At 50.1% G+C, this 20,863-nt stretch overlaps 1 protein-coding gene across 6 annotated transcripts in view; it reads right to left on the bottom strand.

Annotated features, from left to right (window-relative positions):
• The window catches only part of CLCN7 (chloride voltage-gated channel 7), a 34,707-nt gene that overhangs the window by 2,115 nt on the left and 11,729 nt on the right, over positions 1 to 20,863 (bottom strand). For 3 of the 6 annotated variants that reach the window (XR_004961655.1, XR_004961656.1, XM_036279270.1), the window contains exons 3-24: positions 14,385 to 14,456; positions 14,176 to 14,241; positions 13,550 to 13,682; positions 13,119 to 13,228; positions 12,256 to 12,336; positions 11,497 to 11,559; positions 11,319 to 11,402; positions 8,983 to 9,076; positions 8,645 to 8,709; positions 7,996 to 8,112; positions 7,155 to 7,209; positions 6,612 to 6,672; positions 5,908 to 6,046; positions 5,423 to 5,516; positions 4,560 to 4,729; positions 2,736 to 2,787; positions 2,353 to 2,480; positions 2,024 to 2,109; positions 1,477 to 1,606; positions 670 to 729; positions 398 to 574; positions 42 to 122 (exon numbers count right to left, since the gene is read on the bottom strand). Coding sequence is in view for 4 of the 6 variants with exons in the window: in XM_036279270.1 (XP_036135163.1) it covers positions 42 to 122; positions 398 to 574; positions 670 to 729; positions 1,477 to 1,606; positions 2,024 to 2,109; positions 2,353 to 2,480; positions 2,736 to 2,787; positions 4,560 to 4,729; positions 5,423 to 5,516; positions 5,908 to 6,046; positions 6,612 to 6,672; positions 7,155 to 7,209; positions 7,996 to 8,112; positions 8,645 to 8,709; positions 8,983 to 9,076; positions 11,319 to 11,402; positions 11,497 to 11,559; positions 12,256 to 12,336; positions 13,119 to 13,228; positions 13,550 to 13,682; positions 14,176 to 14,241; positions 14,385 to 14,456 (2,118 nt within the window). In the remaining 2 variants the exon portion in view is untranslated. Of the gene's footprint in view, positions 1 to 41; positions 123 to 397; positions 575 to 669; positions 730 to 1,476; positions 1,607 to 2,023; positions 2,110 to 2,352; positions 2,481 to 2,735; positions 2,788 to 4,559; positions 4,730 to 5,422; positions 5,517 to 5,907; positions 6,047 to 6,611; positions 6,673 to 7,154; positions 7,210 to 7,995; positions 8,113 to 8,644; positions 8,710 to 8,982; positions 9,077 to 11,318; positions 11,403 to 11,496; positions 11,560 to 12,255; positions 12,337 to 13,093; positions 13,229 to 13,549; positions 13,683 to 14,175; positions 14,242 to 14,384; positions 14,457 to 20,863 lie in introns of all 6 variants that reach the window. The other 3 variants (XM_036279271.1, XM_036279272.1, XM_036279273.1) reach the window with 3 other exon arrangements.

Below are 20,863 nucleotides of genomic sequence, written 5' to 3'. Positions count from 1 at the left end.
TCAGGATGCAGAGGGGCCCTATGCCCTCCCTGGCTACTCACCTGATTGTGGTTGTCCACTACCACCAGGTGCCTGAGGCCCAGGGCCCGGAACAGCTTGAACACCCGAGGGAGAGATGCCTCCTGCAACATGGTCATGGTCTAAGCTTGCCTGCCAGCCCAGACTGGCCCCAGCCGAGAGCAGAGCAGGACCCACCAAGCTCAGGGTCAGCTGTCTCCCATCATACCTGCCACCACCAGGACATCAAGATGTGTCCGAAACCATCCCTTCCCCTCCATGCCAGCCAGTCAGCCCTGCTATGCTACTGGCATCTGGCTCCACAGCCATGCCCACCCTAGCCCCTCCCTGGCAGGCCATTGAGGCCATTTCAAGACCCTGACAAGTGGGAGTCAGGCACCTGGGGCACTGTGTAGGGGGAAGGGTTCATGAATTCAGAGAGGTCCATGGTGCACTCGCGCTCATCCTGGGACACATGGATGGACTGGATTGGGGGGAAGCGTGGGTAGGCGTCCCGGAAGTCCTTCAGCCTCAGCCGCCGCTGTACCAAGCCCCTGTTGGACCGCTCAACAAATACCTGAGGGCAGAGGTAATGAGCAGTGAGTAGGGCAGGTCAGAACCTCAGCACCCAGCCTGGCGTCTCCCACCACCCAGAGATGCTGAGGAGCCTACCTTGTGCTTCAAGAGGACAATCAGCTGGGAGCGTAGGATGAGGCCCTGGAGCCGGGCTGACTGTAGGAAGGAGACAACACATGGCCTTGTCTGTGGGCAAAGTCCAAGACCTATAACCCTGTCTACCTGGTTGCAGGCCCTGCTGACAGCTCAGAGGTGTGAACAGGAGGGCAGGGAGTGTCTGAGCAGCAGTTCCAGGACGTCTGCTTGGCGACCCTGGCTCTAGTCAGGTTCCCCACCATGCTCCCCATCAATGTATGGTCACTGTCTACTAGCACCGGCCCTGCCAAAGGCATTATACCTGCACCAGCTTGTTAATCCCTAACACCTGGGAGGGGACGCAGGGCCACAATGCAGAGCAAGGAGCAAAGAGCCTGGGTTGCAGCATGTGCCAGGGCGAGATACAGACCCGACCCTCACAAAATTCATCACAAACCTTTGGGGGCATGGTACTGGGCGGGCCACACATGCCATCAGCCCTCTCCTGACAAAAGGCACAGCCACAGCTGATGGTGTAGTCTGGGGTATGAGCATGAGATATGTGGGTATGTCACAAATCTACTAGAGGGACAGTGCTCACACAGCTATGTGACTCGGCTTCTTTCACAGTAAGCAGAATTCTACCACAAACCCAAACGTGGGGTCTCTACGTCCCTACAAACCATGCCCGCCCAACATGCCCTGCTTGACAGATGCATGGGGAAGCATATGGCTTCCCTGTGAGGTGGGAGAGGCAGGAGCTGGCCGGAGGCTCCTGGCTCCTGTGGGACAGCAGCCGACCCGGTCCACTTGCCCAGGCCCTGGTACCTGGGTGTCGTCAGTGGACTCCACCACGGGGAACCCGTTGTGATTGGAGGCCGTGTTGCTGAGCACATCCACAATGACGCCCACTTTCTCCCTCCTCCGCAAGCAGGTGACTGGCGTGCTCATTACCTCCCTGTGGAAGAGTGCACACTTTGTCCACTGCTGGCCACATGGTCACAAGCCATGTGCCCGCAGGGATTGCTCTCTCCACATCAAAGATGAAGTTGAACAGGCACGAAGATGCTGGACACAGTAAGCCAAGGAGACAGGGACATAGGAAGCCTGAAGGCCCCAGGGACATAGGAAGCCTGAAGGCCATAGAGCCCAGGTGCTGCCCTGGGAGAACCAGTCTTGGATGGTACCTACAGCCCCGACACCCAGAGAGCATCTCAGAGATGTTCGCACACAGGCATGGGGCTTCCTTCCTGCTTCCGGCCGCCCACACCCACCCTGCCAGAGTGTCAGCACAACCCACTGCCCCCAACCTAAGTGTGGAGAGGAAGCCCCAGGCCTGCAGGCCTGCAGCCTAAGACAGGGAGAAAGATGATACCTGGCGGTGAGCGAGTGCGAGGTAACCGGGGCTTCCCAGTGCAGGAAAGGCACACTTTGCAGCTGGATGTGCATGTCGTACAGGCCCTGAGGAGGGGGCAGGCGTCATGCACAGTGCTGACACGAGGAAGGGGTTCCAGGCACACTGTGCCTACCACCAAGGCAGAAGCTGTTTGGGGGATGGCTTTGCAGGGTCACAAGAACAGGCACCCTTCCCTCCACTGCTGCTACAGGGCACGTCTCCACATTCTCAGGCTCTGAGACCAGGGCATAGGGATGGGACCCAGAGCAAGGGCTAGGGGCAGGCAGGCCTCTTCCCACCAGCTGCACCTCAATGAAGATGTCTCCTACGATCTTGGCAGTCATCAGAACCAGCATGATGGGAAAGCCGTAGGTCACGTTGCTGGTGGCCTCCATCATGATGACTGTCAGGCTCAGCGTCATCCTCACGATCCCACCTGCCCACGAAGGGAGAGGTAGGCTGGGGTACGGTAGGGGTGGTCTCAAGCCCCTATAGGCCACTCCACCCAGCCCCTCTCTTCACCCATGCCTGCCCATGTTCTCTGTGCTGGGCCCATCTCCACCCACTCAGGGTCCACTTGCACCCTGTAGAGAGTGGTCAATGACACTAAATTGAACACCCAGCCTTTGAGTTCCAATGAGGCACCTGCCCCTCCTGACTCTGGAATGCCCGTGTGGCAGACAGGACTCACCCAGCTGGGCAGCTGCTCCCATTAGGGCATACTTGCCAGGGTCTGCCCAGATCTGTGGGATGACAGAGGTGGTGTTGGGGTGGCACCCCGTACCCAAACCCACCAAGATGTACTGATACTACCAAAGGCCACCTGGACTCAGCAATTTCACATCCAGGAGAGTGTATGCACACACATGCAAAATGGTTTGCACCTTCTCAGTGATAAAAATTTAAAAAGTCTGGAAATACCCAAGGAGTGGCCCAATTCAGGGAGGCCCTGAACGCATCATGCTGTCTCAAGCTGGAGAACCCAGCAGCGTGAGCCAGGAGGATGCTCGCTGTGTACTGAGGAGGAAGCGCTACAGGCGCATGAAGGGACAGAAGCCAGCACCATGTGTGCAGTGACTGGCATCTGTGCAGAAATGCCTGCACCACACCAGGGAGTGCAAAAACGAGTGAAGATCCAACATGTGCTACAGCACAGATGAACCCTGAAAACTGCACGCTCAGTGAGAGGAGCCAGACACAGGTGGCCACATGGCATGACTCCACTCACATAAAATGAGCAGAACAGGCATGTCCACCGAGACAGAATGCAGATGGTGGCTATCAAGGGCTGGACAGGGGCATGGGAGCGAATGCTGATGGGGACAGGTTTCTTTTTGGGGTGTTAAGAATGTCCTGAACCTACACAGTAATAACGGTTACACACTCTGAACACACTAAAGAACCACTGAACTACAATTGTCTTTTTTCCTTTACTGATTTTAGAGAGAGAGAAAAGGAGAGGAAGAGAGAGAGAGAAACATCGATGAGAGAGAACATCGATTGGCTGCCTCCTCCAAGCCCCGCACTGGGAATCTGGCCTACAACCTGGGCATGTGCCCTGACCGGGAATCAAACTGGCAATCTTTTGGTGCATGGGTCGACGCTCAACCACCGAGCCACACCAGCCAGGCTGAACTATACTTTATTTATTTTCATTCTCACCCAAGGACATTTTTGCATTTGTTTTCAGATAGAGCAGGAGGGAGAGAGGGAAGGAGAGAGAGAGAAAAAAACATCGACATGAGAGAGACACATCGACTGGTTTCCACACGCACGACCCCAACTGGGGCCGCGGATGAACCGCAACCCAGGTACGTGCCCTTAGTGGGAACCAAACCGGAGACTCTCTGGTCTGCAGATGATGCTCCAACCGCTGGGCCAAACTGGCCAGGGCTCAACTATACTTTTAAAGAGTGGATTCATGGTATGTGAATCATGTTGCAATTGAAAAAATGCAAAACATTGTGCCTGGGACCTGAGGAAAGCCCATCCCAAGTCTGGTGGTGGGACAGTGCAGGAGAGACAGTCACCTGCCCTGTTTACAGTTTTAAAAAAATCTTATTTGAATAACTAAAGTTAAAAAAAGGGAACATACATAAAATTAAAACCAAGCTGTCCACGGAGACAGGTAAAAAGAGAGGCCAGGGAAGTCGAGTGGCTCAGGGCAAAGCCTATCACACACAGAGCCAGTCACCACCTTCCGCAGCCTGGGTGCCCACCCCAGGGCGTCCAATCCTTCTGTCACCTTCTCTCACTGATGACCACTGAGTATCTCTCCCCAACACTGTCTCTAGACCACACACACGGATAGCTACATTAATGGCGTGTTCCTATCGAACAGCAGCAGCTGAAAACTAAGGCTGAGTAAAATGACCAGAGGCTCTGATGCACCAACCACACTGGGAGCCCACTGCTCTTGCTCATAGTGGCCCTGAGGCTGGAGCACCCAGACTGCCCCTCTTCCCTCCAGCTCAGCTCTGTCCTGCGTGCTTGGTGCATGGAGACCCCCACTTACCGCGGCCCCAGTGACATAGGACAATGAAATGCCGAAGAGCCGACCCCAGGCGGCCCCAATAAGCAGGGATGGGATGAAGACGCCAGCAGACACTGTCAGCCCATAGGTCCAGCAAGCCAGGAAAAAGTAGACGAGGGTGAAGAGGCCGAGGGTCATAGGGTTGTAAGAGCCTAGTAGAGAGGGGCTAGTCAGGGCCTGCCATGCAGACTTGTGCCCAAGTAGGGCTACCCGCCAGCTGCCCAGTCATATCCTGATCCCCAGATACCCTGGCGAGCCCCCAGAAGGCTCCCCATTTTCAGAGGCCAGAGCATGGGGTTTTGGGGGCTGGGTGCTTGGAGGTAGGATGGTCACCCTGCCCAGGGGCAGAGGAAACCAGGGCAAGTGGGGCCCAGTGCCATCAGCAGGACAGTGACCTGAGGCCAAGAGAAGGTGTCCATTGAGGTCTGTGTGCAAACAGTTGGCACTACAGTGCAGACCACTGGGGGTCAGGGGAGAAAGAACACCAGCCACATTCCATACTAGGTAACTTCCAGACGATGGAGGATGCCAAGCAAATCCTGAACCAGCATGTTGGGAGGCCTGGTGCCAACGACTGGCTTTGCTCAATGCTTCCTAGAAAGAGCTTGGCCTTGCCCCACATTGAAATAACTTTGTTAAATTTTGTGGACTCCTGTCACATGCATAAGGACCAGAAAAGTCCTAAAAGTCTTACTTGTGACAGAGAACGCCATGGAGTAGCACAATGGAAAAAAAGCCATCCCCTCTGGCTTTTGTGCCGTGCCTGTGGGTTGTTACAGATGAGGCCAGAGGGGGCAGGGTCCCATGGGAATGTACATCTGATAGCACCAAGCACGGGCACGCACCTGGGGGGTCATGGAAAAGGCCGACCACGCTTTTCTCCGGGGTGTTAAAGAAGGCAGCAGCCATTGAGTTGTACTCGCCATCTGCACAGAAGAGCTGCAAGGTTGGGAGAGAGGATGGGCCAGTGGGGTGGGATAGTCCTGGCCAGCATCAAGTGCCAACCACATGGCAGGATGAGGTCAGGATGCTGCTGTGGAGGGGAGGCAGGCTGTGTTTCAAGGGTCCATACACACAGCCCCCACCTCTGAAATCCTCTGCAGTCAGGCTGCTGTCTGGGAGGAGGACTGGGTGGGACTTTAGCCTAACAGAACAGCAGCTTTCCTGGCACCCAACAGGCTGCCTAATCCTCTCTGAAGATACACCAGCCTGTTCAGCCGAGAGCTCTGGAATTCTGCTGTGTCAGCAGCTCTCCTGCAGGGAGTGAGGAGCGAGTGCTCCTCCTCAGAGGGCCTGCCCTGTTCCTGGCCTGGAGGGCCCAACCTCCTACCTGGAGCGGGTAGGACACGGAGCTGCCCTGCAGCGGCTGGCAGTCTCGAGAAGAGTAGATCAGCACAAAGGCGACAGTGGCTGTGACAGCAGCCACCAGCATGGCCTCAATCACCTGGAGGCAGGGCCGGTGGATGTACCTAGAGCAAACATTGGGATGGACCAGGCCTCCAGACACCTAGGCAGTTGCCATGGCAACCTGAGCCTGTGACTCACTGAGAGATGATGGAACGGCACTGATTAGGAGGGTGACATAGCATGTTTAGTCACCAATCTACCGACTCCTGCACGTCCTCAGATTATCTCCTGGATGCTTCCCAACTGCATTTAAGTTGGTGCAAAAGGAGGAGGAGGAGGAAGTGCTACTCTAAGCCCAGAACTGCGCCCCCACCAAAGCTCCAGTAATGGTAAGACAAGCCTGGCCAGCTGGCTATGCCCGTGGTCAAGATGGCCCTGGGCAGACCAGGCTGAGGCCAGAAAGGCCCTGGTCCCAGGGCTGCTGGATCCACAGGCAGTACCTCCCCTGCCAGGCCTGCCACAGCCTTACCCCATCTGTCCCCCGGCCCCATGAGGGTCGGTCCCCTTCATGCATAAACCATCGCAGAGGAATGCACACTGGCACATGGCATTCTATGTGGCCCTGTGGGCAAACAGCCCACAAGTCCATTTTCAAAAGCCCCAGAAGCCACAAAACAGGTTTCTCACCTGATTCGAAACATTGTCAGCCAGTAATTCAAGGCATTGAACACAGCCCCAAGAACACCACCTGTGAGCAGGAAAGAGCCACATGTAAGGCACAAAGAACAGCAGAGGCCGCCCAGGCGGCAGAGGGAACAGGACGGGACAGGGGAAGACGGTCCGTGAAAACACCCGTTCTCCATCACCGCACCCTGGTGGACAGAGGCGCTTATTTCCGAAAGGCTTTGCCTTCCTTTCAGGGAAAAGGTTTTCAGAGTAATGGACGCTGTCCAGGGTCCAGTCTACTTCTTAGATGGGTTTCCCAATGGAGAAGCAGACCTCTGATTTCCCTAAGGTGTGGGTTTCCTTCCTGGTTGGCCCTGGAGCATCAAGCAGGGTGTGGAGGCCACTGCCCTCTCTAGCCCTTTCAAAGAGGTGCCTGGCCTGGAGTCCTGCAGGCCCTGACCCCAACACATGCTCTGTTCCCACTGGGAGGTGCTGGCCACCATCTCAAGCAATGGAAAAGCGTGGGGCCAGGCAGGTTGGTGTCCTGCTTGGGATGGCCCTTACCCACCACTCCCATGGCGATGAAGATGGGAATCTCGTGGATCGTGTACACCATCGTCTGTGCAAAGAGGAAGAGAGGACATTCTGTGAGGGAATGTCATCAGCTTCTCGCCGCTCAACTTGGGGCCTGGATGTTATACAGAATCTGCCCGCATGCACGGGAGCCTTCCAGCACTTCCACACAGTGCTGTGGAGAGCACGCAGCAGACAGGCTGGGTGCTTTGGGCAGACTGTATGACTTCTAGCAGGAGCTGATCTGGGAGGTGCTCAGAGGCCCTGGGAGGCTTTATCGTTGTAAGGCTCACCTGCTCCTCACCTAGGCACCCATCCACCTGAGAAGGGGCACAGCCAGAGCTTTTGACAGAGGGGGAGTCAGGGGGACAGGAAGGACAGCCCTGAACACATCTTGTGACCTAGACAACCCAAGAGCTCCAACATGTCCCTGTGAGAGGACGTCCTAGGAGCAGGACGCCCTTGCTGTGTTTGGCAACTGCAGTGTGTGGTCCAGGCCTCCCAGGACAGGGCTCCTACTCACCCTCCATAAGCTGGTGCATGAGCACCCCAGGCCCACAGGTGTCAGCGTCATTGTCTGACAATCTAATGACGACTGAGACAACCCTGAAGGTGCCCTGGGTTGTCTAACGGCATCCTAAGCTACACAGCCAGGTTGGATGTGTGCTTTCCTAGAGCAACTCTGGCCCCTGGTGCTTATAAACAAGAACTCAATCTCACAGTGAAGAGATGGAGTTCCCCAAAAGGCCAAGCTCTCAGGCTGAACCTTGAGTAAACAGCCATGGCCCCACACTGAGAACCAGACAGCAAGCAGGACAATGTACCATGTTACCTGTGTGTCAAATCTTCCGAAATTGATGAGGCCTGGGCTGGACAGGTCCCAGATGTTCCCATGGTAAATGCTTAAGACAAAGTTCAGTGTGAAGGTGGAAATCATGGAAGCAAAGAACTGTGGGCAGAGAGAGAAACAAGCACCATCAGAACAACAGTGTCCAGCCAGATGAACACCCAGAGCTGGGGAGGGGGCTGTAGAAGGTGCTGCCTCTCCTGTCATTCATGAGGCACTTGAAGCCCCTCCAAAGGCTAAAGAGAAGGAGGCTGGAGCTTTGATGGCTGGGCCCCTCAGAGCTGGGCAAACCAGACAAGTGGGGCCTCAAGCCTTTTTCTGGATGAGTATGGGTCAAGCCAGAACAGAGTCGAGGAAAGGAGGTATGTGAGGTCTGGGGGTTCCCAATGAGGAGTTGGAGGAGAACCAGGGTGGTAACAGTGACCAGAACTGACAGCAAGAGGAGGTAACACCTCAGGATCAGGTGAGACACAGAGCTGGGCCATAATGACCCAAGGGGGCCATGGCTCCAACCAAGGCTCTACAGGAACCTCAGGTGAGGGCACCAAAGCATGGGCCGAGAGTATGGAGTCCACCCAACCATGGATGCCAGGAAGGTCTGATCTGGGGAGAGGCGCCGTCTGTGGGCACTTACGATTCTCCACGTCAGGAACTGATTCCAGAAGGAGGCACCTTCCTCCAAGCTGAAGAGGACACCGCCTGGAACGCAGCACCCAGCCCTGAAGTTTCCACCCAGGCACAGGGAACCCCAGGCATAGGGAACACACACTCACAGCCCCTCAAGCCCCAGACCCAGGGCACAAAGCCCACATCAGAGGCAGCCATGGGGCCTCTCGGGAGGCACCTCACATCCTCACCACCACTCAGCACTCAAGTCTGCAAATATCAAAACCATCCCTTCACGTGGCAGGGACAGCCTGGCTTTCCCAACATGGGCAGCTACTTGTCAGACCAGGCAGGGCCCCTCCTCACCCACAGGGGCCCCAAACGCAGCAGACACTCCAGCTGCAGCTCCTGCCGAGACAAAGTCCCGCTTCTCTGTATCTCTGCGGAAGTACTCAAAGATCTGAGATGGGAACAGAACAGACAGGAAGAGGGTCTTAGCCAGCTTCTCCAAGGACACTGCTCAGAAAAGTAGAAGGTTGGCTAGAGGCCACAAAGACAGGAGCCAAAGGGAGGAGGAAGAAAGAGATGGGGAGTGGGAGGAGGTGAGGGAGAGCAAGGGAGTCTCTAGACAGGCAATTCACCAACCAATGGATTCACAAAGACTGCAGAATCAAAGAGGCAACAAAATAGAGCTTCCTTGCATACCAACCACCATGAGAAAATAATGAAAAGATTCCATCACAACAAAAATTAAACTTTAGGATCTGTGCAAGAGATATACTTAAAAACTTAAAACACCTAACAAAAACTAAATAAATGAAAAAGTTAAGTGTGTTCTTGATTTTAAAAGACTCTGTTTTATAACACTGTTAACTATCTCTAAATTTGTATATAAATTCAGTTCAATACCATCAAAAAGCTGGTGGCACCCTGGTTAGTGTTGCGCAGTGGTTAGAGCGTTGGTTCGAGCACTGAAGGGTCTCAGGTTTGATTCCCGGTCAAGGACAGGTACTCGGGTCGCACCTTTGATCCCAGGCCCCAGTCGGAGCATATAAGAGGCAACCAACTGATCGATCTCTCTCTCTCTCCCCTCACCCCCTTCCTTCCACTCTAAATTTTTTTTTCTTTTATTGATTTTAGAGAGAGAGAAAAAGGAGAGGGAGACAGAGATAGAAACACTGATGAGAGAGAACATCGATTGGCTGCCTCCTGCATGCACCCCAGTGGGAACTGGGCCCACAACCTGGGCATGTGCTCTGACCAGGAATCAAACTGGCGACCTCTTGGTGCATGGGTCGACGCTCAACCACTGAGCCACACTGGCTGGGCCCTTCCACTCTCTCTAAAAGAGCCCTGGCCGGTTTGGCGCACAGCGGTCAGAGTGTTAGCCTGTGGTCCGAAGAGACCCGGATTCGGTTCCCACTAAGGGCATGTACCTCGGTTGCAGTTTGTCCCCGGCCCTGGATGGATCCTGCAGGTGGCAACCACTCGATGTGTCCCTTACACGTCGGTTTATCTCTTTCTGTCCCTCCCACTCTGTCTGAACAAAAAATGGAAAAGTGTCCTCGGGTGAAGATAAAAAAAAAGAAGAAGCCCTGGCCGGTTTGGCTCAGCGGTTAGAGCATTGGCCTGCGTTCTGGAGAGACCTGGGTTCGGTTCCCGCTAAGGGCACGTACCTCGGTTGCAGTTTGTCCCCGGCCCTGGTTGGTTGTGCGGGTGGCGACCACTCGATGCGTCCCTTTCACATCAATGTTTCTCTCTCTCTCTGTTCCTCTCTCGGGTGAGGATGAAAAAAAAAAAAAAAAAAAAGAATATTCTCAGGTTGACCTAGCCGGTTTTGCTCAGTGGGGTTAGAGCATCGTCCCGTGGACCAATGAATTGTGGGTTTGGTTCCAGTCAAGGGCACGTATCTCGGTTGTGGTTTGTCCCTGGCCCTGCAGAAGGCAACCAGTTGATGTGTTCCTCTCACATTGATGTTTCTCTCTCTCTCCCACTCTATCTAAAGATAAACAGAAAAATATCCTCAGGTGAGAATTAAAAAAAAAAAGATTCTCAGGTAAAGATGAACAAAACAAAAAAAGCTGGTGGCGTTTTGGGAAAACATAACAAAATTATTCTGAAGCGGATCTTGAAGATTAAACTTTTTTTTTTTTTTTTTATCCTCACCCGAGGACATTTTTTCTATTTTTTGTTCAGATAGAGTGTGGGAGGGAGAGAGAGAGAGAGAGAAACATCGATGTGAAAGGGACACGTCGAGCGGTCGCCACCCACACAACCCAACCAGGGCCGGGGACAAACTGCAACCGAGGTACGTGCCCTTAGCGGGAACCGAACCCGGGTCTCTCAGGACCGCAGGCCGACGCTCTAACCGCTGAGCCAAACCGGCCAGGGCAAGATTAAGCATCTTTAATCTGTAAGCATGTCATTCCTGACTTCTTTCTAAGGCATACAGCCCTTTGAGAAGACCACGTCTGCAGGAAAATGCACCTCCACCACACAAATCACTGAGAACCAGGCTCTGAGCAGACTCTCTGGGCAGGCCCCAGGAGCACCACCCAGGACAGAACACTGTGGAGACCCTCAGATTCGATGTCAAGGATGGTCTTGGCAGAGCAGACCTGCACGGAGCAGGAGGGACCCTGCTTTCTGGGGACATTCATGGTTCCCCTTATTGTTGACATCTGCATCAGGAGAGGACTCACCTTGAAATCTCGCTTCAGCGATGTGGACCTCCCCTGGGAAACCCCAGCGGCAATCACGGAGCCTGAGTGAATCATTGGCCCCTCCTGGAAAGCACAGGACAGCCCCCATCAGGTGGGTTCGGAGAACATGGAGTGTAGAGGGAATCAGGCCAAAGCATCACTCCTCGAGCTCCATTACCTTTCCCACGGCCAGTCCTCCCACCACAGACAGGATCACACCAGATACTTTGATCACCAGGGTCTGGAACATAAAGGAAAATGTGTCAAGTCTCTGACTAAAGGTCACACACAGTCTGAGAACCTGTGCCACAGTACTGCACACAAAGCGATACTAACAACTCAACAACCCAGCACCCACGAGCAACAAAAAGGGCATTCAGAGGGGACAGTACAACCCTCCCCTTGAGGTCGCTCTGCTCCCCCAGTGTGTCCACCACCTGCCAGGTTCCTGGGCTGCAGGAACCCCTGGCCCCCAGGAACATCTGCTCCCCAGAGTAGGACGGAAGAAAAGCATCGGCAAATCGAGGCTAAAGCACGCAGACCAAAACACTGGCAATGGCCACAGGAGGAAGCCCCCACAGAACAAGGATGTCATCAAGAATATTAAGACGACGTCTGAGGAATAGAAAAAGCTCACAGCAAGTCTCCACTCCAACACAGGCCCTCTCATCCTGAAATGTAACCACACAACTTCGATCACAGCACACACACCATTTAAGCATTTTTCTGTTTAGAATGTGCAGAGAAAGTTTTTAGCACTTTTTAAAGAAAGTTTACAAGAAACCTGCCAGCACATCCATACACATGCTCATCAGCAGCACACAAAATGGGTCTGGGTGGATTTTGGAGGTGCAGGTGCACAAACAAAAGGCTTCTAAACCAGCAAAGAATCCCCATGATGAGCACCATGCTCCCAGCCAAGGGTTCACTTCCTCACCTTGAGCCGGACCACATGGGGGATCTTCACACCATTGAGGAAGCACTTGATCTGGGGGATCCCACTCCCAGCAGCAACTGGCTAGAAGGAGAGAAAAAGGAACATGGAGCCGGCCAAGCTGAATGAACTGGCGTGGCTGGTAGGCCTAGGGAGACTCAGCCTCGTGGTACTCAGGATAGGGGGAGGGGATGACATGGGACTGAACAGGACAGCTGCTTGTGGAAGGGGCTTCCCACTTCTCCCCACCCCAGATGCAAATGCTGTGGGATGTGGGAGGGGTTGGCAGTGGAAGTGGGAGGAGGTGCAGTGGCCCCTAAGGGGCCAGGGGGCAGAGTGGGGATGCTCTAGGACAGATGGGAGGCACATATCATACACTAGCTGAGAGGAACCAGAGTTCCTTGATCCCCTCTGGGGGGGCAATGCACTGCACCCTAGATAGATGCTTCCCCTTCTTCCTTGCAACACCTCATGACAAGGAAATAGTAAAGAAAGAGGCAGGCCACAGGAAGAGCTTCTGGAAGAAGTCCTATAACGAAGGGTTTGATCCTCACATGTGGGCGGTCCCCTCCACCTGGATCCCTGGGTTGGGTCAGCCCTGCACACCCTGGGGACCCCCTAGATGTGAGCTGTGCGCTCCTCACATGGTCTTTGTTGTAAGGGGTGGGCATGGGGCAGGCTTGGGCTGTGTGGCCAGGAGGGAGGCAGCACCACCAGGGTGGGGGATGAAAAGGCCAAGATACACTTTCTGTTCTTACTGAACCGTTTAACATCTGCACCAGTGTGACCGCGGGAACCTCACTGGCAGAAGCTGCAGTAGGTGAGCTGCAGGAGTTCTCACCATTCAGAGCTCCCTGTGGCCGTACCTCTATGAAGGCAACAATCATGGAGCCGACCAGCACGAATGCAGAGTTCAACGTGGCCCACAGCAGGAGGGAGAAGGACAGACCCCCTTTCTCCGTGAACTTGTCAATGTCTGGACTCATCAAGGACAACTATTAGCTCCATCATCTGATATGCCACATCCCCAGGCTGCCATACCCCTGGTACAAGCATGACCCCCAAACACTCAGGGGAGGGTGTCAGGAGGTCATGTGCTAACTGCACATCCCAGAGACCTTCCAAAGCCCAGCAAGAGATGCTACCCACCAGTCCCACCTCTCCCAGCTGGAGGGCAAACACCCAGGCCCAGAGATGTCTCCTGCTGGGCCTGCTCTGGGATGCACAGCCATTTGTGGGACACTATGCTCTGCTCTAAGCTCCACCGTCTGTGCTGGGCACCTTCAGAAAAGGATACTGTCCTTGACGACCTTGTATTTTAGGCCAGCCAAGTTTTCCACCATGATGTCAATGAAGCAGGCCACGAGCCCTGTGAGGATCCCTATCATGGCACAAATGACCCAGCGCTTGATCTCCACTGTCCGGAAGGCCTGGGGGGAAGGCACCAGTCAGAGGCAGGTGCAGTGGCAAGACATTAGCCAAAGTCTGCTCTGGTGATGACATGACTGGCCCTGGAATTCCTCGGGCTGCCACCATGCGCAGTGTGCTTCATTCCACATCCCCAAGTCCATGATGGCAGCCTCTGGTCACTGTCTCAGAGACGATGGGGCATTGGGGTGTGTGTGTGTCTGTGTGTAGACCTTGCCAACCAATCCATAATCAGCTGTTGACATTCTGGCCACTGCAGCTGACATCTCTAAGAATAGCCTTCTTTGTTGCATTCGAGACGTGACACACACACACTTTCCTGTATCAGGTACTGGGTGTCTCTTACTCCAGGACAAAAACCAGAACCTGAGGCACAAGGACTAAGGACAGAGGGATATGGAGGGGACACATCAACCACACCCAGGTGGGAGAGCAGCACCAGACCAGCCCTTGGTTCAGCAGGGTGGTGTCTGGGCTGCCTGGCCCCAGACTCACCATGTGGTTGATGCGTCTCTCCTCCTCCAGGAACAGCTGGTTCTCACTGTTGTCGTAGTCCAAGCTCTGTAGACCAGGGTGGCACAGATAACATAATGACCGACCTTGATGTTCCAGGTTCATGTTGGGCAGCCGGTGGGGGTGAGGCTGGAAAGGGGATGAAGTGCCTGGGGCTGGATGGGGCAGGGGCACCCAGGGAGGAGGCCCACCTCATACTTGAGGGACAGGAGCTTCTCGTTGTGTGGGATCTCCTTGGGAAAAGGGTGAGGGGGATCCATCACCTGCAAAGGAAGAAGCAGAGCCACACACTGACTTTGTTCTCTAGCACGCTGGAGAGCAAAGCACAAATGAGGAGAGGACACAGAACGAGTCTACTCATCTCATGAGGCCACTACTCTACTGACCCCAAAGCTAGACAGGGATTCTATTTGAAAGGAAACTCACTACCAGTGCACACCCTTTGTGAACAGAGACACAAAGTTCTCAACAAGATGTCAGAGGATTGGATTCTGTAACACACAGGAATGCAAGTGTTTTAACATCTGAAAATCAATTACTGAAACATGTCTGTGGTACAATGGAGAATATATTATTGGTCTTTGTACCAATTCCTAGTACCCGGCTCCTAAAATCCTGGGCATCTCTGGGTAGTATCTTTTGTAAGCTAATAAGATGAGGGGGGAATGGGGGTTGGTTACCAGAGAGACCAAGGTGTGATTAGAGGGCAGGAACTTTCAGTCCTGACATTCCAACATCCATAGAGGGAGGGACTGGAGACTGAGCTAATCACCAATGACTAATGACTAATGACTTAGCCTGTGTAATGGAACCTCCATAAAAACCCTAAATGAAGGGGTTTGGAGACCTGGATTGGTGAACATATGAGGTGCTTACACCAGCACTACAAGAAATGTGAAAAGGACTGCTGTACTTAGAAGAAACAGGAAGAAAAATAGAACCACAATAACCAAAAATGGCAATAAATAAGTACATTATCAATAATAACCTTAAATGTAAATGGTCTGAATGCTCAGATCAAGACACAGGGTAGCTGATTGGATAAGAAAGCATGACTCATATACATGTTGTTTGCAAGAGACCCACTTCATAACAAAAGACTTACATAGGTTGAAAGTGAAGGGATGGGAAAAAAATCTTCTAATGAAAAGGAAAAAAAGCTGGGGTAACAATACTCATATCTGATAACACAGACTTCAAAATGAAGGTTGTAACTAGAGACAAAAAAGGATATATTTTTTGAAAGGATCTATTCAACAGGATAAATATAACCTTGGTAAACATATATGCACCCAATATAGGAGCACCAAAATATATTTTAAAACTTCTGGAGGACATCAAAGGAGAAATCAACAGCAATACAATCAGAGCAGGGAACTTCAACACCCCGCTGACAGCACTGGATAGATCCTCTAGACAAAAAATTAACAAGAAAACAGAGACTCTAAATGATGCACTAGATCTAATGGATTTAATAGATATCTACAGAGAATTACACCCCAAAATGGCAGAATTCACATTCTTCTCAAGTGCACATGGGACATCCTCAAAGATAGACCACATGTTAAGACACAAACTAAGCCTCTACAAGTTCAAGAAGATTGAAACCATATCAAGTATCTTCTCAGATCACAATGGAATGAAACTAGAAACCAATTACAGCAAAAACATGCAAAGACATTTAAACACATGGAGGCTAAACAGCAAATTCTTAAACAATGAATGGGTTACCAAGGAGATCAAGTAAGAAATTAAAACCTTCCTGGAAACCAATGAAAATGAACACACAACAACACAAAATCTATGGGACGCAGCGAAAGCAGCCCTGAGAGGGAAGTTCATAGCACTACAGGCCTACCTCAAGAAACAAAAATATTTCTAATAGACTATCTAACCTCACAACGTAAAGAACTAGAATGCAAACGAAAAAAAAAAAACCCAGGGCACGTAGAAGGAAAGAAATAGTAAAGATCAGAGCAAAAATAAATGACATAGAGGCTAAAAAAAAATTCAAAAGATTAATGAAACAAAGAGCTGGTTCTTTGAAAAGATAAACAAGATTGATGGACCCTTAGCTAGACTCACCAAGAAAGAAAGAGAGAGAACCCAAAAAAACAAAATCAGAAATGAAAGAGCAGTAACAACTGACACCACAGAAATACAAAGGATAAGCAAAATGGACAAATTTCTAGAAACACACAGTCTCCCGAAACTGAACCAGGAAGAGATAGAAAACTTGAACAGACCAATAACAACTAAATTGAAGATGTAATCAAGACTCCCCCAGCAAACAAAAGCCTGGGCCCAGACAGCTTCACAGAGGAGTTTTACCAAATGTTCAAAGAAGAACTAACACCCATTCTCCTCAAACTATTCCAAAAAATTCAAGAAGGAAGACTTACAAACTTGTTTTATGAGGCCAGCATTATTCTAATTCCAAAACCAGATAAAGACACTACAAAGAGCGCTGGCCGGTTTGGTTCAGCGGTTAGAGCGTCGGCCTGCGGTCCAGAGAGACCGGGGTTCGGTTCCCGCTAAGGGCACGTACCTCTGTTGCGGTTTGTCCCCAGCCCTGGTTGGTCGGGGGAGTGGCAGCCACTCGATGTATCCCTTTCACATCAAAGTTTCTCTCTCTCTCTCTCTTCCTCTTTCTCCCTCCCACTCTGTCTGAACAAAAAATGGAAAAATGTCCTCGGGTGAGGATTAAAAAAAAAAAAAGACACTACAAAGAAAGAAAACTACAGGTCAATATCCCTGATGAACATAGATGCCAAAACCCTTAACAAAATATTAGCAAATCGGATCCAGCAATACAGTTAACAAAATTATTCACCATGACCAAGTGGGATTCATCCTAGGGATGCAAGGCTGGTACAATATTCGCAAATGAATAAATGTGATACACCACAAAGTGAAAGAAAAAAACCACATGATCATATCAACAGATGCTGAAAAAGCATTCGACAAAATCCAGCATCCATTTCTGATAAAAACACTCAGCAATGTGGGAATAGAGGGATCATATCTCGATATAATAAAGGCTATATATGAAAAACCTACAGCCAACATCATACTCAATGGGCAAAAACTAAAAGCTTTTCCCTTAAGAATAGGAACAAGCCAAGGATGCCCACTTTCGCCACTCTTATTAAACACAGGACTGGAAGTCTTAGCCATAGCAATTAGACATGAAGAAAAAATAAAACGGCCCTGGCTGGTATTGCTCAGCAGTTAGAGCATCAGCCTGCGGACCAGAGAGTCCCAGGTTTGGTTCCTGCTAAGGGCACGTACCTTGGTTGCGGTTTATCCCCAGCCCCAGTTGGGGTTGTGTGGGTGGTAGCCAGTCAATGTATTTCTCTCTCTCTCTTCCCCCTTCTCTCCCTCCTGGTCTATCTGAATATAAATGCAAAAATGTCCTCGGGTGAGGACAAAAATAAATAAGTAAATAAAACATAAAAATAAATAAAAAGATAAACTATCTCCTTTAAAAAAAGAAAAGAAAAAAAAAGGGGGGGGGATCCAAATTGGAAAGGAGGAAATGAAACTGTCATTATTTGCAGATGACATGATATTGTACATAGATAACCCTAGAGACTCCATAAAAATCTACGAGTTTAATAAACAAATTTGGCAAAGTAGTAGGATACAAAATTAACATCAAAAAAATCGACAGCATTCTTATACACCAATAATGAACTCACAGAAAGAGAAACTAAAACACAGTCCCATTAACCATTGCGGCAAAAAAATTAAGATACTTAGAAATAAACCTAACCAAACAAGTAAAGTACCTATTTGCAGAAAATTATAGGACATTGAAAAAGAAATAGAGGAAGATATGCCCTGGCCGGTTTGGCTCAGCAGTTAGAGCGCTAGTCCGCAGACCAGAGAGTCTTGGGTTCGGTTCTCACTAAGGGCGCGTGCCTTGGTTTCAGTTTGTCCCCGGCCCTGGTTGGGGTCATGTGGGTGGCAGCCAGTCGATGTATCTCTTTCATATCGATGTTTTTTTTTTTCTCTCTCTCTCTTCCCCACTCTCTCCCTACTGCTCTATCTGAAGATAAATGCAAAAATGTCCTTGGGTGAGGATAAAAAAATAATAATAATAAAAATTTAAAAATTAAAAAGAAATAGAGGAAGGTATAAAAAAGTAGAAGTGTATACCCTGTTCATGGACTGGAAGAATTAACATCATTAAAATATCCATACTACCCAAAGCAATCTATAGATTCAATGTAATCCTCATTAAAATACCAATGACAGACCTGGCTGATTTGGCTCAGCGGTTAGAGCGTCGACTTGCGGTCCAGAGAGACCCGGGTTCGGTTCCCACTAAGGGCACGTACCTTGGTTGCAGTTTGTCCCCGGCCCTGGTTGGGTCGTGCGGGAGGCAGTCACTCAATGTGTCCCTTTCACGTTGATGTTTCTCTCTCTCTCTTTCTCTCTCTCTCTCCCCCCGCCCCTCTCCCTCCCACTCTGTCTGAACAAAAAATGCAAAAATGTCCTCAGATGAGGATTAAAAAAAACCACACAAAAAAAGAATGACATATTTCATAGAACTATAACAAATACTTCAAAAGTTTATATGAAATCAAAAAAGACTCCAAATAGCCACAGCAATCTTGAAAAAGAAGGACAAAGTAGGAGGGATCACAATACTGGATATCAGGTTATACTACAAAGCCACTGTAATCAAAACAGCCTGGGCCCTGGCCTGTTTGGCTCAGAGGTTAGAGTGTCGGCCCGTGGACCAGAGAGTCCTGGGTTCAGTTCCCGCTAAGGGCACATACCTCGGTTGCAGTTTGCCCCAAGCCTGGTTGGGGTTGTTTGGGTGGCAACCACTTGATGTTTCTGTCTCACACTGATGTTTCTCTCTCTCTCTTCCTCCCTATGTATCTGAAGATAAATGCAAAAATGTCCTGAGGTAAGGATTTAAAAAAAAACAACAGCCTGGTACTGGCACAAGAACAGGCACATAGATCAATGGAACAGAACAGAGAACCCAGAAATTGACCCAAGACATTAAGCTCAACTGATATTTGACAAAAGTGCCAAGAGTATACAATGGAGTACAGACAGCCTCTTCAATAAATGGTGTTGGGAAAATTGGACAACTACATGAAAAAAAATGAAACTAGACCACCAACTTATTCTACACTAGAATAAACTCAAAATGGATAAAAGACTTATAGGTGACTTGTGAATCCATAAAAATCCTAGAAGAAACTGCTGGCAACAAAATTGCAGACATTGCACGCAGCAGAATTTTCACTGATACAACGCCTAAGGCAAGGCATACAAAGGAAAATATTAATACATGGAACTACATCAAACTCAAAAGCTTCTGCACAGCAAAAGAAACAACCATCAAAATGGAAAGGCAACCCACTATATGGGATAGCATAATTGCCAATGAAATATTAGACAAGGGGTTAATTTCAAAAATATATAGAGTACTCATACAACTCAACAAAAGGAAGACAAAGAACCTAATTTAAAAATGTACAGAGGAACTAAATAGACACCTCTCCAAACAGGACATACAAATGGTCAATAGACATATGAAAAAAATGCTCAATGTCACTAATCATCAGAGAGATGCAAATTAAAACGACTTGAGGTATCATCTCACACCTGCCAGAATGGCCACCATCAACAAATCATCAAACAACAAGTGCTGGCGAGTGTGTGGAGAAAAGGGTACCCTAGGACATTGCTGGTGGGAATGCAGACTGGTGCAGCCACTATAGAAAACATATGGTGTTTCCTCAAAAAATTAAAAATTGATCTGCCAGTTATCCCACTTCTAGGAATATATCCTAAGAAGCCTGAAACACCAATCAGAAAGAATATACTTAACCCTATGTTCCTAGCAGCACTATTTACAATCGCTAAGATCTGGAAACAGCCCAAGTGTCCATCAATAAATGAGTGGATAAAAAAGCTGTGGTACATATACACAATGGAATACTATACAGCTGTAAGAAAGAGAGATCTCTTCTCCTTTGAGATGACATAGAGGGACCTGGAGAGCATTACGCTGAGCAAAATAAGCTAATGAGAGAAAGACAAATAACACATGATCTCACTTATTTGTGGAATATAATGAACAAAATAAGCTGATGAACAAAATAGACCCAGAAACATAGAAAGGAGTAAGGTTCAGACTGACAAACCTCAGAGGAGGGGGATGGGGGGGTTAGATCAACCAAAGAACTTACATGCATATATGCATAACCAATGGACATAGACAACAATGCTGGCAGGTGGGGACGGGGACTGGTAGGAGGGTGTCTAGAGGGGGAAAAGGAGAAACATCTGTAACAAAAATAATTTAATAAAAACTGTAACAAGAAAACAACAACAACAGTAAAAACACAAAACATATGAGGTGCTGTGGGGGTGGCACTCCCAGAGAGGGCATGGAAGCTCCACACCCTCCCCACACCTCCCCTGTGCATCTATTGACTGCTGTTCCAGTGTCGTATCCTTTAGAATAAATCAGTAAACATAAGTAAAGTATTTCCCTGAGTTCTGTGAGCCCTTTTAGCAAATTATGGACATGAAGAGGGGGTCGTGGGTTTGATTCTCCATCAAATACATACCTGGGCCCTGGCCGGTTGCTCAGTGGTTAGAGCATCGGCCTATGGTCCAGAGAGAGCCAAGTTCGGCT

The sequence above is a fragment of the Molossus molossus genome, unplaced genomic scaffold (assembly GCF_014108415.1).
Source record: "Molossus molossus isolate mMolMol1 unplaced genomic scaffold, mMolMol1.p scaffold_m16_p_3, whole genome shotgun sequence".
In the NCBI taxonomy this organism is placed as follows: Eukaryota; Metazoa; Chordata; class Mammalia; order Chiroptera; family Molossidae; genus Molossus; species Molossus molossus.
This window is presented reverse-complemented; position numbering and strand designations above follow the sequence as displayed.